Source organism: Neofelis nebulosa, chromosome 8, assembly GCF_028018385.1.
Source record: "Neofelis nebulosa isolate mNeoNeb1 chromosome 8, mNeoNeb1.pri, whole genome shotgun sequence".
Taxonomy (NCBI): Eukaryota; Metazoa; Chordata; class Mammalia; order Carnivora; family Felidae; genus Neofelis; species Neofelis nebulosa.
The window spans coordinates 66,626,409-66,640,438 of record NC_080789.1 but is presented as its reverse complement, the minus strand read 5'-3'; the positions used below and the strand labels follow the sequence as shown (position 1 = coordinate 66,640,438).

Below are 14,030 nucleotides of genomic sequence, written 5' to 3'. Positions count from 1 at the left end.
GGGGGTGGAGGGGGTACTGACCCGAGCAGCAGTCCCGCGACTCTGTACTCCCAGCTGCCCAGGCCTGGCCGGATAGCTGCTGGGCTCAGCGGGGGCGCCCCTGGAGACCAACATGGAGGTAGGAGCTGGGTAGGGCCCCAGAGAAGCCAAGTGTCTCAAAGGAATCCTACGGGGTGAAGATAGAGTGCAGCCTGGAGTCCCAAAGTGGGGGGTGGGGGGCGGAGGTGGGACAGCAGTTCTTGGAAAGAGGAGAAGGAGAGGGATTCGTCCTAGGCTTCGGGGGTGGGGGGTCTGGCTCTGACCTGCGGCCCCCCCCCCCTCCGGCTCGGACCTGGACAGCGCCTCCTGCTGGGAGGGCCGGAAGGCAGCCGGTCGACAGACAGGACCCCCGGCGGGTGCCGCCACCTGGAGGGCGTGTGCGGCCACCCCGCGAGCGAGCCTAGGGGGCGCTGCAGCCGGGCGGGGAGGAGCCGCCTCGCCTAGCCCTGCGCCTTCGCGGGCTGAGTTCCGCGGCGCCGGAACCCAGGAGAGAGGAGAGACCTTAGAGACTCCCGGACGCGCTGGAGACCCAGGGTCTGGGCCGGGGACGGGTGGCTGGACGTGGCTTTCCCGGACCCCGGGGTAGGGGGGCGCCTTGCCGCGGGGGCTAGCGAGTCGCACACGAGCATTTCTCCCTTGGATCCTGTCCCCTGCTCAGGTCGGGGTGGAGCGCCGGCGCCTGGTTTCCTACGGCGCACGGAGCAGGGGCCGGGAGGGACTAGAACCTTCCGCCTAGAGCTCCGGGGTCCGGGCAGCCCCTTCTGCCTACGGCAGTGGGGGCTCCAGAGTCCCTACCTTTTCTGGGGGGCCGGGTTGAGGAGGAAGGAGGAGGCGGAGGAGGCGGAGAAGGGAGGCGAGAAGTGGGGATGGAAGGACAGTGGGAGGCACCCAGATAAACAGAGAACAGAGACCGTAGAGAGGAGGAAGAAGAGACGGAAATGGAGAGAGCAGGACTGAAAGGTGACTGGAGAGGGAGAGTGACAGAGGCGGCGAGAAAGGAAGGGAGAGGGAGGGAGAGGGAGGGAAGGAGGAGGAAAGGGGGAGGGAACCCGGAGAGGGACGCGAACCGGCAGCGAGCCCGGCGGGCGTGGGGCGAGGCCAGGCGTGCGGGCGGGAGCCAGTGTGCAGAGCAGCGCCCGGGTCCTGCTCCCGCCTCGGAGCCCCTGGCCCGGGGGAGGGGGAAAGACCGCTAGCCCGGTCTATGTCTTTTTCTGACTCCAGTGCAACCTTCCTGCTGAATGAGGTAAACGCGGGCCCCCTCCCCAGTGGGTGGGTGGAGAGCCCCACTCCAAGCTAGGAGGAGGGCCCTCATTTGGGGGAGACTGCAGTGATGGGGAGGGAGGAAGATCGAGGAGGTGAGGCTGAGGGTGGAAGAGGCGGGCAAGAAAGGAGGGAGCAGTCAGAGCTGGCAGCTTCTAAGCACTGGGATTGGGACGGGAGGGGAAGACTGCCTGGGGAGCCAAAAAAGGAGCTAGATGAAAGGACGGAGATAAGAGGGATTCACCAAGCTCCCCTGGTGCCCCTCTCCAGGCTCCCTGAGGGCGGCCTAGCAGCTAGAATGCTGGGGGTTTGGGCTTGGTCCATCTTAAAGACTGCTGAGGAGAAGGACTTCCCAGAGGTGCTGGCTCCTGCCTCAGTTTCCCCATTCAATGCAGAGGGATTAGGATCTGCCACCTTCCTGGTGCACTTACAGGAGAAGCTGGAATGTATTCCGGAGGCTCCCAAGTACTCCCACTCCCAAACTTGGTTATTCAGGCTTCTCCCCGGTGCCCTGCTTCCATACCTTGGGTGCCAGGCAGCTACCAGCCTAACAGCTCTCTCCTACAAGGGAGGAGAGCAGAAATCCTCTTCTCCAATCCTCGAAACCGTTTTTTGTTTGTTTGTTTTGGTTTGGGTTGGGTTGGGGTTTTTTTGCCCTCAGCTCTCCTCTTGTGCTCACCCCTGGAAAAGACAAGAGGTTAGGGGCCACGTAGATACTGACAGGCACATGTCTTATTTCAGGACAGGAAGTTGGCATGAGAACTGGAGCAGGCAGGTGTGGGTGAGATAAGAGATGCAAGGGGGCATTGAGTAACGACTCAGAGATAAGGGAAAGAGTGCGGCTCTCAAGCTCCTGTAAGACCCAAGGGATGGGCCCAGGTATGAAAGCTTGAAACCGTCTCCTGGGGGGGGGGGGGGGGGGTTGGCACGGCAACTCATGCTTCAGAAGCAGACTTGGACACCACTGTCCCAGATGGGGATGAAAACAACAAGGTGTGTGAGGAAGGAGTGACACTGATGGCAGGTCTGCTGTGTAACTACAATCCCCAGGACCCCCTGGTGGCGGAGAGAGTCACAAAAGGAGAGATCAGGAGAGTAGATCCAGGGATGGGAAGAGAAGCAGATGCCCCAGCAGCTGTCGTCATTGGAATTATCACCCAGGAGAGAGCGCCTTGAGAGTCTTATTCTTTCACACCTCATGGCTCCTTTCTGCCCTTCTGGAAAAAACAGAAGGAACTGAAGAGGCAGAGAATAAAAGAGGAGGAGACAAGGAGTTCTGAGGAACTAGAAAGAGGGGGCACAGAAGTGAAAAGACAGTGTCTGGGAACTGGCACTACCAGAGAATCCAACGTATAACCAATCCCCAAACGGTGCTGGACTCAGGAGAGAACTGTGAAAGCCAACGGCCTCCCCCAGCAGTGCCTGGCCAGCTTGTAGGGCTCCAACAAAGTTGTCTGCCAAATCCAGCCGCAGGAAGATGCTAAGCAGGGCTGGGCTGCACCACTCACAGGGGCAGACAGACTAAAGGCAGACTAAAGATAGTCTTAAGATGAGGCCCCTTCTCTCCTTCTTTCTTGTCAGTGGAACATGAAAACTTGACATAAATGGGGAAGCCAGTTGGATTAGGTGGACTTCCTCTCTCCCATGCGCAATGCTTCTCCCATAGATCTCGTCAAACTGGGTCAGCTTTGGTTTTCTGACTCCCCTGTAGCTCAGGAAGGTAAAGCAACGAACAGATTTCCTGATTCACCCTCCTGGGTGTGAGAAACAGGGACTGGAGAAGGAATGAGCCCAGAAAGGCTCCAAGTGTAAACCCTCTTTCTAAATCTCACATCCCCCTCTTGGTGGAGTTAGGGCAGGTAGACCATCAAAATTCAAAGGAATAATGTTGGTCAGGAGATGGAAGAAAGGAGGGAGCTCCAATGGGTGGATCTTTGGGGAAGTTTATCCAAGATAAGGGCTGCTGCTCTGTCTCTAACCTCACATCTCAGTTCTCCTTGGAAGGAAACTGGTACAGCGTGGTACTGTGGCTCCAACCAGGATCCCGGCCACCCCACCCCCATCCTTTCTCTAAGGAGGGAATCTGGCCTTACACTAGTGACTCCTGCCCTTAACCCTCCCAACCCCAGTGTGGCCGGTATCCCACCTTCTGTTCCAGCCCCGCCAATCCCCGTACCTCCACCCTCCGGTTTCTCTCCCCCTCCCTTTAGGCTCACCTAAAACAGCCCCTCCCTCCCCCAGTTCCCACGGATGCCTTGGCAATGCATGGCACAGTCCTTGGCAAGGAAGCGAGCAAGGGAACCCCCCCCCCCCACCCAGTCCTGGCCAGACTAGGATGGAATCTAATCGCGCAACAGGTGTGGGGCGGTCGGACCCAAAACCCCAGTTGCATGGGTTGGGCGACGTGGCCCTTTGCTCCAGGGTCCCAGCACGGGGGGCCGGGGAGGGGGGGGGAGGAGCCCGAGCACCTGCTGGGGTAGGGGCTACTTTCACGCATTGGCTTGGGCTCGCCAAACCTATTCCTCCCCAGTACCACTGCGGGGGTTTCTTTCGGAGTCTCTGGGCCGCCAGGGCCTGGACACGCGGCCCTCTCACCTGGGGCCCCTCCCCCTTCTGCCGCCCGTCCCCAGCCCCCGCCCCGCCTCTCCGATCTCCCCCAGTCTCTCCAATTTCCTGTCTCCCCCTTTCCTCTCTCTCTGCCTCGATCCCTCCTTTCTCTGTCTCCGGCCTCTAAGCCACCTGCGCCCTCGGCTTTCACGGCTTGGGTCCCATCTCCGCGCCCCCTCCCCTCCCCCGCTCCAGCCCTTTGTTTCCCGGCGGAGTATTTCCTGGGTTGCTGAGCGTCTCTGTCTCCGCATCTCTCCTCGCCCCGCCTCCTCCCAGCCTAGATCCGCCCCGCCCGCAGTCTCTCCTCCCCTTCCTCCCCGCGGCCCCTCTGCCCCATAGGTGCTTGGGGACCCACCTTCTCCCCGGCTGCGGCCGGCCACCCTCTCCAGGCCCGGTCTCGGGCTCCCCGGGTGGCCGGCGCCCCCCGCCGCCGCCCCCGCCTGCTCCCGGGGAGGGGGTCAGGTGGGCGGGCACTATTGTTGTAGGAGCCGGCGCCAGATTCCTCAGCCGCGCTCGGGGTGGGACCGGCAGGGTTTGGGGGGGTGGGGTGGGGGGAGCGGTGATTTGAGCTCCGAGCAGCTGGTCTTCGCGGCTCGCTCTCTCCTTCGCGCTCTCTCGCTCTCCGCCGCCGCCCGCAGGGCTGCGGGGCTCGGTGGCATCTCTCGGGCGCGGCCCGCTGTCCTCGCCCCTGCCTCCGGGCTGCTCCCGCCCCCGGCGCCGCGCGCTCCCCCCAGCCCGGACTCCCCCATGTATGACGACTCCTACGTGCCCGGGTTTGAGGACTCGGAGGCGGTGAGTGCCCACGGTGAGGGTGGGGGTGGGGAAGTTGGGGTGACTCCTCTTCTCCCTTGGACCCTTCCCCCGTTCATTACTTTGAAAAACGCCTCAGTGGAGGGGCAGGGCCAGTAGGGGGGGCGCTCCTGAAAAGTGGGGAGATGAATTTCCATGCCCAAAGCTCCCCAGGACTCCAGTCCTAGACCGAGGGGTATCGGGTGTGCGCATGGCGGGGGGTAGTGTGGGGGAAAGGCTCGAGCAGGTGGCCCCGAAGCCCAGGACTAAAGGGTAGAGGGAGGAAGGGCTGGAGACTGAGGGCATAGAGGCTGTAGAGAGGGCACACGCAGTGTCTGGAGTTCCCAAAGGAGGATTGACTGGGTCTGAACACAACAGCTACTGGAGAAGCTGAGGCTTTGGGGGAGGAGGACAATTCAGACCTATGCTTCAAGTAAAGGACAAATTTAGAGAGCCTGGGATAACAGAGAATCAGGTACCAGCCTCAAAAGGATCATAAACTTGAGGACCTCCATTATTCCCTTCTGCTGCCCATCCCTGAGCATTGCCTTATTTCCTCACCCTGCCTGCAGCACAGCTTCTCTCCCAGGCTGGAAACTAGGCACCTGGCACATGGGTGGGCCAGCTGACTGAGCCCCATCCATTCCACGCCTCCTGCTGGGGCGTCCTCAGAGCAGTGGGCTTCCTGAGTGCCTGCTCAGCATGGAGGGCCTAGAGGTGAGGCCAGAGGGGCTGAGGGCCTGGGGATGGAGAGGAAGCTCTTTGCTCAGAGAACCAGGCAACTGATAAATATTTAATTCTCCTCTTTGCTTTTATCTCCTGACCCACTGAGACAAATCAGCTCATTAGGCAGTGATTCCCGGAGCTCAGAGAGCAGGGAGAGTGCCTGGAAAGATGGGGCAAGGATGGGCAGCAGCTTCTCTGTCCCTTCTCTGAAACACGCTGCATGAAGGTCTCCTTAGGAGAGGACCACTAGATGGCTTGGAAGGGGTCCCCGATAGGTGCGGAGGGCAGAGCACTCTGGTCAAAAGGGGAGTATTTGGGTTTTCTCCCATCTCTTGCTGCCAGGCCCACGATACATGAGTTCTAGGGCTCAGGATAGGCAGCTCTCAGTCCTTTTCTGGGACTGGGCTCCTGCTGGGCCCAGTTCCCCATTGGGCCTCTGGGGCTAATTACATTGCAGCTAGAGCAGATGATTTTCAAGGCTCTGGTGGACACCTCTTTCTGACAGTTGAAGGGACAGCTGGCATGGCCCAGGGTGCCAAGGTGAGCTTGAGAATGAACCTCTCGGAGGGGCTGGAGGGCCCTAGAAGGTTCTTCCCGTCCCTGGCAAGAAGGCAAGGGCTGTTGCAAGGTGAAGACTGACATGTGGATGTGTTGGGGGCAGCCTGCTACCCCCTTGCTGGCTCCCCACCCCTCTCTGGTTCCTGGATCACCCTCCCCCCGCTTCCCTTTCTCTTGCCTGGCTCCTTGCTCTCCCTGAGGCCCCCTCTGAAGCAGTAGGAGGGAGATCAGGCTCTAAATAAATCCACCGGCTCATCTCCCTCCTCTTCTTCCCCCGTGCCAGGCAAGAGTGGAGCTGCAGCCTGCCCACACACTCACCAGGCAAGGGGGGCACCACCAGGGCACTGTGCCAACTCCTGGCAGCTCCAAAGTACTGGGCCTCTGGCTGTTTTGGCATAACAGGGGGTGGGGGAGGCAAGACCCCAGAGCACCCTTGGCAGGGCAGCCCTGGCCTCCCAAGTGATACCAGGGCACGAAGGATGCACCCATCCTTGGGTCCTGCTCTGAGGACTTGGGAATAATGGAGAGGGGGTTCCATCGTGAGCACAACTCCTTAAACATTTAGGGGAAGATCCTATGATTCCCATTCTGAGGTGAGAGGCCAGGTGACCCAGATGTTCCAGGCGGGGACATTAAGATTACTAAATTAGGCCTAGAGCCTGTGGAACAAAGGTCAGAATCCTCTTCCTGCACAGGCCTGGACATCTAGAAGGCATCTGATACCTACTCATCAAAGTGAGTTGTCATCCCGCCTTGCCTCTTGCCTCCTTTCCCATTGGTCCCTGCTCGCATTAGACAGCTGTCTCCTGTGCCCAAGACCCCTGAAAGGAGGTCCCCCCCACTCTGTTGACAGCACAAAGGTTCTTCCTGAGGCTCAGCCACTCTTTCTCCTGCTGCCAAGCCAGCCTTATTTTGTTCTCAAGAGAGATAGGGAACAGCAGGCAGACTCTACTCCTCTGTAAAATGAAAGACTTTTTCCCTTTGTGCTCTCTTCATGCCTTCCATCTACCACAGACATTGTGTTTCCTTAGGCTCAAGGCTCCGGGCTGATATCAAGCTGACCAGCCCTCTTGCCGATGCTGGGCCTGGGGCCGAGGGGCAGGGTGGTACGTGAGTTTGTCTTCCCCACTGAGACTCTGGCTTCTGCTGCCTTCTGTAAGTGCTCATGCACAGTGAGCTTGAAGGAATGTTCCTCAGCCTGAGAACATTCTAAAACCTACACGCACACACACTCCCACATGGACCCCTTAGCCAGACTCCTACCTTATCTGTGCCACCTGTACTTCAGAACTGATGGAAATACCGCTTCAAGCCTCTGATCATAAAGAGTGGAGACTGAGACAGAAAACAAAAGATTCCCTTTCCCCTAGTCTGACAGGGAAACCCAGACATCCTGACTTCTATCCTCCTGTCCTAAGGTCCAGCTTTCCTTCCTCACTTGCGCGTCTCCCTCTTGGTGACCTCTACAACCCTCCAAACGTACCCCCTTCCTATTCGCAGGACTCAGAGACTCTCCCAGCTCAGGTTACTAGAGACCCTGTCCCTACATCCCCAGGGTCCTCGGCTGGGTTGCCTGGCACTGACAGCGCCTTCCTTCAGGGCTGATATCCCCTTGGGGAAGGGCTGGGGAGATACAGGCCAGATGGTGTGGCTGAGCCTCACTGGGGCCCAGGGACACAGCTTTGTGTTGCCTTCTCAGTCTGTCTTGTTTGCTGCCCACACCTGGCCAGTTGCCCCAGCAGGTGTAAGGGGAAAGAAAGTGGGGGTGGGGAGAGAGGAAGTGACTTCCAGGAGTTGGCAGCACCGTGTCTTCCTCTTCACCCTGGAAGGGTAGGCACCTGGGGAGAGGAGATCGAAGGGGGTAGATGGCTCTGTCCTGACACCCAGGAGAGAGTGCCACGCCAACCAGTGTCTCTTGACTGTTCCCAGCTGACTGTACTGCTGCCACGCATTTTAAAGGGATAAGGCCCAGGATGCTTTGCAGGCTGATGTGAACAAGAGGGCTGGGTCTCCTAGATCCAGAATCGTCTCCAATATATCATCTGCAGTACGTCTCCCTTCACTCTGCCCCAGAGGCCAGGGTAGAGGAGAGGAAAGGGAGGAAGGAGGAAAGTGAAGGCTCTGTTCAGAGCCGCAGTATTAATGGGCTTGTGGGGAGGGGCCCCAATCTTAGCACGTATGGATTGGGCTGGCTTTCCTGCAGCCCCAGAGGCACTGGGGCCCTTCTCAGGGAGATGAGAGGGACCACCGGGGTCCAGCACGGACATGGACAGGCTGGGGCCAGTGGAGCCTCTGCTGTAGGGTTTAGAGGATGCCTGTAGTGCCCAGCGGTCTCAACCTCTCCCCCATGCCAGGGTTCAGCCGACTCCTATACCAGCCGCCCATCTCTGGACTCAGACGTCTCCCTGGAGGAGGACCGGGAGAGTGCCCGGCGGGAAGTGGAGAGCCAGGCTCAGCAGCAGCTTGAAAGGGCCAAGGTATCAACTTGGGCTGGCAGGCTAGGCTGGGCTGGGTGGAAACTTGTACTGGGTCCTAAGTCCCCAGGGGTCAGTGGGCAGGATGCTCATGAGTGTGAAAGAGTGTGTGTGTCATGGGCGTCCTGTTGGGGCCTCCGCCCTCTACTGATGGGGCATTGAAACTAAAAGGGGTGCTGTGAGGCTCCCCTCATTTGCACTGATGGCCAAATTCCCTAGCACAAACCTGTGGCATTTGCTGTGAGGACCAATGTCAGCTACTGTGGCGTACTGGATGAGGAGTGCCCAGTCCAGGGCTCTGGAGTCAACTTTGAGGCCAAAGATTTTCTGCATATTAAAGAGGTGACCAACCCCAACCCCCAAAGAGGAGCCACCTAATCCCCCTGCTCGTGCCCTAGCTCCCCTGCCTCCTACTTCAGTCTTAGTCTATAAACAGGTCCCCAGACTCCTCAGCTCTTATCCAGAACACATACCCATACGCCCCTCATATCTACAACCCAGTCCCCAGGGCCTCCATCCTTCTGAGACCTGGCTTGGGCCTCAGTCTCCATACGTGTAAAGTGAGCAGTTAGATGAGTTGCCTCTTAGGTTACCTGTGACATCGGTGATGCCTTGCACTGAAATCTTGGGTGGCTCAAACCTGGCTGCCCTTCCCTCTGGCACCTTCTCCTGCCCTCCTCCTTTTTGCTGCCTTCCTCAGACCGCTCTCTGAATGCCTCCTTGGCTCCTTCACATTGAAGAGCCAGGACTGAGGCCTGGGCGCCTCCTCTCACCGCCCCTTCCCCCAGAAGTACAGCAATGACTGGTGGATCGGGAGGCTAGTGAAAGAGGGTGGGGACATTGCCTTCATCCCCAGCCCCCAGCGCCTGGAGAGCATCCGGCTCAAGCAGGAGCAGAAGGCCAGGTGAGAGCAGGGTTTGTGACTCAATAAATGTACCCCCAGACACATGTACTTTACCCGCAGCACACATTAACACCGCACAAATATGAAAGCCAACACGCATAAATACACCTGTCACACACGTGCGCCTCCCTCGCTAGTTAAGATGTAAGGAAATGTATACGACAGTGAAATAATGTGTAGAAAATGCATTCACACGGAAGCTTATTGACCTCCCTTTCTGCTCTCAGGAGATCTGGGAACCCCTCCAGCCTGAGTGACATTGGCAACCGACGCTCCCCTCCGCCATCTCTAGGTAGCCTCCCCCCAACCCACCCATCTTGGGTAGGTGGGTAACTAAGACACAGGGAGAAAGGGAGCTTGTTCCCAGGTGAGCTGTGTGGGAGGGGGTTGGTGGAGGGACCAAAAGAGCTCGGAGAAACCCAGTGTTGGGGAAGGGAATAAATACCATGCCCCCAGGGCTTTTCCCCCTTCACCAACTTTAATCTTTTATTTCCTTTTCCAAAAAGCCAAGCAGAAGCAAAAGCAGGTGAGTCAAGGAAGGGACCTGGGCTGGGGGGGCTCATGGCTTATGGCTGTGGGGACAGGTTTCTGGGCAGTCCTTATTGGAAGGACAAGAGAACAGAGAGGGGAGGGAGCCCAGAACTTCTGGATCTGCCCTGCACCAGTCAGGCATAGGGCAGGCGACAGGGCCATGGCTTTGCCTGACCTCGGGTCCATTCTGCAGGCAGAACATGTTCCCCCATATGATGTGGTGCCCTCCATGCGGCCTGTGGTGTTGGTGGGGCCCTCTCTGAAAGGTTATGAGGTGAGAGAAGGCCCCTGACCCCAAAGGGTTGCCTCTACCCAGCCTGCCGTGGGAAGACCACAGGGACAGTGGGAGGGGTGTTCTGCCCCCACCAGGTCTGTGTGTGGAGGGGGCGGGCTCCAGGGCCATGCCTAGGGAAGCTGCCCCTGTGCAAGAGGGCCCCAGTCAATCCCATGCCTTTCCCCTCACCCCTGCCACCCAGGTCACGGACATGATGCAGAAGGCTCTGTTCGACTTCCTCAAACATAGATTTGATGGCAGGTAAGTTGTTCTGGCCTCAGGTGGCATGAGAACCAGGGGGAAGATCATTATCTCCTTCCAGGTGCCTGTAGCAAGGTCTTTTCTAAAGAGAAACTCAGCGGGACCTGGGTAAGGAGAAGCCTAAGGCTTGGAATTTAGAGGTGGGCTGTGATTCTCCACCGCCACCCCAGGATCTCCATCACCCGCGTCACAGCTGACCTCTCACTGGCAAAGCGATCTGTGCTCAACAATCCTGGCAAGAGGACCATCATTGAGCGTTCCTCCGCCCGCTCCAGCATTGGTGAGAAGTCCCGGTCTCCTGCTTCTCCACCCACTCAAGCCTTAGTGAGACCCTTTCTCCTACCTCTCCCTTCCCCGGCACCTGCAGTCTTGCCCAGCTTCTCTACCCGCCCCAGGACTGGCAAGAACCGCCCCAGTCTCCCCGGTTCCCCGTTTCACTGCCTGCCTGCACCTTGATGAATATACCCTCTCCCTCCAATTCCTTCCCGTCCACCACCGCGGAGCGCTCCCACGGCCCCACGGGACTAAGAAGTAGGTGGAGCCCCGCGGTGAGCGTCATGGCCCACTTGCCCCCTCCCGCAGCGGAAGTACAGAGTGAGATCGAGCGCATATTCGAGCTGGCAAAATCGCTGCAGCTGGTAGTGCTGGATGCCGACACCATCAACCACCCGGCACAGCTGGCCAAGACCTCCTTGGCCCCCATCATCGTTTTTGTCAAAGTATCCTCACCAAAGGTACCTCACCGGCGATGGAGGAGGCCCACGGGGCTGCCCTCCCAGAACGCGGTACACCTCTGCCTGATCCCTGCCCGAGAGCTCCCGAGTTCCCTTTTCCTGCTGCCCCCTTCCGAATCATCCTCACCTGCTGCTGATGCTGTAGCACAAGTGGGGGACATGCGGGGTTCTCTCTAGGCCCAGCCCTGCCCTTCCTCCTCAGGTCCTCCAGCGTCTCATCCGCTCCCGGGGGAAGTCACAGATGAAGCACCTGACTGTACAGATGATGGCATATGACAAGCTGGTTCAGTGCCCACCAGTGAGTGCCTGGGTCAGCTACTCCTGTGCCCACTCTAGCTTTTCCAGGGCGGGGGAGTGAGGGAGATGGGGGGGGGGGGCTGCTACCAAGAGGCAGCCAACGTTCCCCCTTTCCCTCTCTTCCCCAGGAGTCATTTGATGTGATTCTGGATGAGAACCAGCTGGAGGATGCGTGTGAGCACCTGGCTGAATACCTAGAGGTTTACTGGAGGGCCACCCACCACCCGGCCCCCGGCCCTGGACTTTTGGGCCCTCCCAGTGCCATCCCCGGACTTCAGGTACCCGTTTGCAGTGGGCACAGGTGCTCAGGCTGAACCCGCCAAAGTACTGCCTGCTCCTGGCCCAGGCGATTGTCCTTGGCCTCCAGCTTGAAGGCCAAAGGATCGGAGAACTCAGCTGTGCTATACAGAGCCAGGGCAGATGGGGGAAGGAACTTCCTGATGAGAGAGGGAATAAATCAGTGAGGTGGGTAATCAGAGGTTACTTTTCTGGGTTCAAAAGAAACACTCTCTTTACCTTAGTCTGTCTTGACAGCAGAGCCTGAATTTTGCAGGAGTCAAAAGCTCCCGTTTTCCATGTCTCACGTGGAAGATGCCTCTCCCTCCCTCCTTGCACTGTTTCCTGTATCCAGGAACTGAGAGTCGAGGGGGCAGAACGGCTCCCACCCAGTTAGAGGTGGGAGGGAGGCCAAGGCGAGGTCTGCCCTGCCTACTTAGAGCTGTCCTGTTGCCCCCAGAACCAGCAGCTGCTGGGGGAGCGCGGCGAGGAGCACTCGCCGCTGGAGCGGGACAGCTTGATGCCCTCAGACGAGGCCAGCGAGAGCTCCCGCCAAGCCTGGACAGGGTCTTCGCAGCGTAGCTCCCGCCACCTGGAGGAGGACTATGCGGACGCCTACCAGGACCTGTACCAGCCTCACCGCCAACACACCTCGGGGCTGCCTAGTGCTAACGGGCACGACCCCCAAGACCGGCTCCTAGCCCAGGACTCGGAGCACAACCACAATGACCGGAACTGGCAGCGCAACCGGCCCTGGCCCAAGGACAGCTACTGACAGCCTCCTGCCGCCCTACCCTGGCAGGCACAGGCACAGCTGGCTGGGGTGCCCACTCCAGGCAGGTTGGAGTTAGACTGGCGTTAGGCTGGCACTAGGCTCAGCCCCCACAACCCCCTGCCCGGCCCCAGCTCCAGGGCTGCCTGTGGTCCCAAGGTTCTGGGAGAAGCAGGGATCCAGCCCCCTTACCTCCTGGGCACAGTGACCCCCGTAGGCTCCCATTCCAGGTACTAGCTGCGTGTGCTGCACCCCCGGCACCTTCCTCTCCTGCACAAGAAGCTGCCCCACCGGCAGTGCCCTCAGGCCAGGATCCCCTTAGCAGGGGCCTTCCCACCAGACTCAGGGAAGGGATGCCCCCTCAGAGTGACAAGAGGGTGGGTGTGGGCAGCATGGCATGAGGAAGAAACGAGGCCCCTGAGCAGGCCCAAGTCCCGACAGTCGAGGCACTCAGGGGTTGTGCTTGGGGTCCTAGGTCCTCCACTCGCCTCACTGCCACACATCAGAAGTGAGACAGTCAGAGCCCGACAGGGTGGCACTCCCGTCCATCAGCTGGAGTGGGGCATCCAGACACAAGGCTGGAGCAGCAGGCCGGCTAGGCTGGGGCCAGAGGCCTCACAGCCGAAGCTCCTGCAGGGAAGGGTTCTCCTCGCCTGTCGGGAAAGCTTCTCAACACGTGACGGGACCAGAGACCAGGAACACGGTCACCCCGAATGGCAGACAGGAGCCAACCTGGACTGGGGGGTTGGGAAGGGAGAGTGTGTATAGCAGAGGACGTATGGAACAGCTACAGGGGCCTCCTCGCCCCGCTCATTTTTTGCTCTTGCCTCCTGTCATTTCTGTTCTTGGCCCTCATGCCTCCTGGGGAACGTGGCCCCGACTTTATTCGCTGATTCATAGCTGCTGCTTGTTAAGTTAGGGTTAGGTGGGGAGAGATAGGACACAGTGGACAGCCCCCAGCGGCCCTGTCTACCCGACTACCCTTGCCTTATGGCTCTAACGTGTGACCTACAGAGCATGTTCCACAAGACCCCCACCTCACTGTCATCTCTAATAAATACCATGCACAGTCCTTCAGGCTCCTGTTCTGTGTCCGCCGGCTCAGGTGGCCAGGTTCCTCACGGCGCAGGCCAAGTCTAGAAGAGAGAAGTATCCCGGCCTCCTTTCTCTCACAAAGGACCCGCTGAGTGGGAAGGGCACGAGGACAGAGCTGCGGGAAGGACTGCACTCCCGGGCAGCCCCTTCATGCCCAGGTACCAGGAGGAAAACATTCAGCAGCACAGAAGGGACCTATTCCAGGAGGCGAGGAAGAAAAGGCTTAGTCACAGCCTTACACCGTCCCTGCCTCGGGTCGAAAAGACCCAAGAGTATTTGTAATTTGAACTCCAGGCGCTTGCCCAGCTCTGCAGCCCTCTCCCCACAGCCTTCCTCCGTGGGCCCCAGCTCATCGCTCTTTAATGCCCCTAGTTCCCGTCTCCACCCCTCTCGTGAGCAGCGGGCTCAGCCACCAGGGAGCCACCAGCAAAGC

General features: G+C 59.2%; 1 protein-coding gene across 2 annotated transcripts; it reads left to right on the top strand.

Moving 5' to 3' along the window:
* Window positions 1-1,133: 1,133 nt before the first annotated feature.
* CACNB3 (calcium voltage-gated channel auxiliary subunit beta 3) lies at window positions 1,134-13,574 on the top strand. Of its 2 annotated transcripts, none has more exons than XM_058742942.1 (13): window positions 1,134-1,282; window positions 8,334-8,456; window positions 8,673-8,795; window positions 9,242-9,357; window positions 9,585-9,649; window positions 9,864-9,883; window positions 10,082-10,162; window positions 10,365-10,423; window positions 10,594-10,703; window positions 11,006-11,157; window positions 11,360-11,455; window positions 11,583-11,732; window positions 12,191-13,574. In XM_058742942.1, the coding sequence occupies exons 1-13, from the start codon at window positions 1,241-1,243 to the stop codon at window positions 12,503-12,505; spliced, it is 1,452 nt and encodes a 483-aa protein (XP_058598925.1). In that variant the 5' UTR covers window positions 1,134-1,240; the 3' UTR covers window positions 12,506-13,574. The 2 variants fall into 2 exon arrangements, with proteins under 2 accessions (XP_058598925.1, XP_058598924.1); XM_058742941.1 differs by lacking the exon at window positions 1,134-1,282 and adding an exon at window positions 3,945-4,698.
* Window positions 13,575-14,030: the final 456 nt, after the last annotated feature.

What these genes read in the sequence shown, in the direction of transcription:
- CACNB3 (XM_058742941.1), top strand. Translation starts at nt 4,654, where the DNA reads ATGTATGACGACTCCTACGTGCCCGGGTTTGAGGACTCGGAGGCG. An exon ending in CCAAGCAGAAGCAAAAGCAG is followed by an intron (nt 9,884 to 10,081) that starts GTGAGTCAAGGA and finishes TCCATTCTGCAG; the next exon opens with GCAGAACATGTTCCCCCATA. An exon ending in CCTCTCTGAAAGGTTATGAG is followed by an intron (nt 10,163 to 10,364) that starts GTGAGAGAAGGC and finishes CCTGCCACCCAG; the next exon opens with GTCACGGACATGATGCAGAA.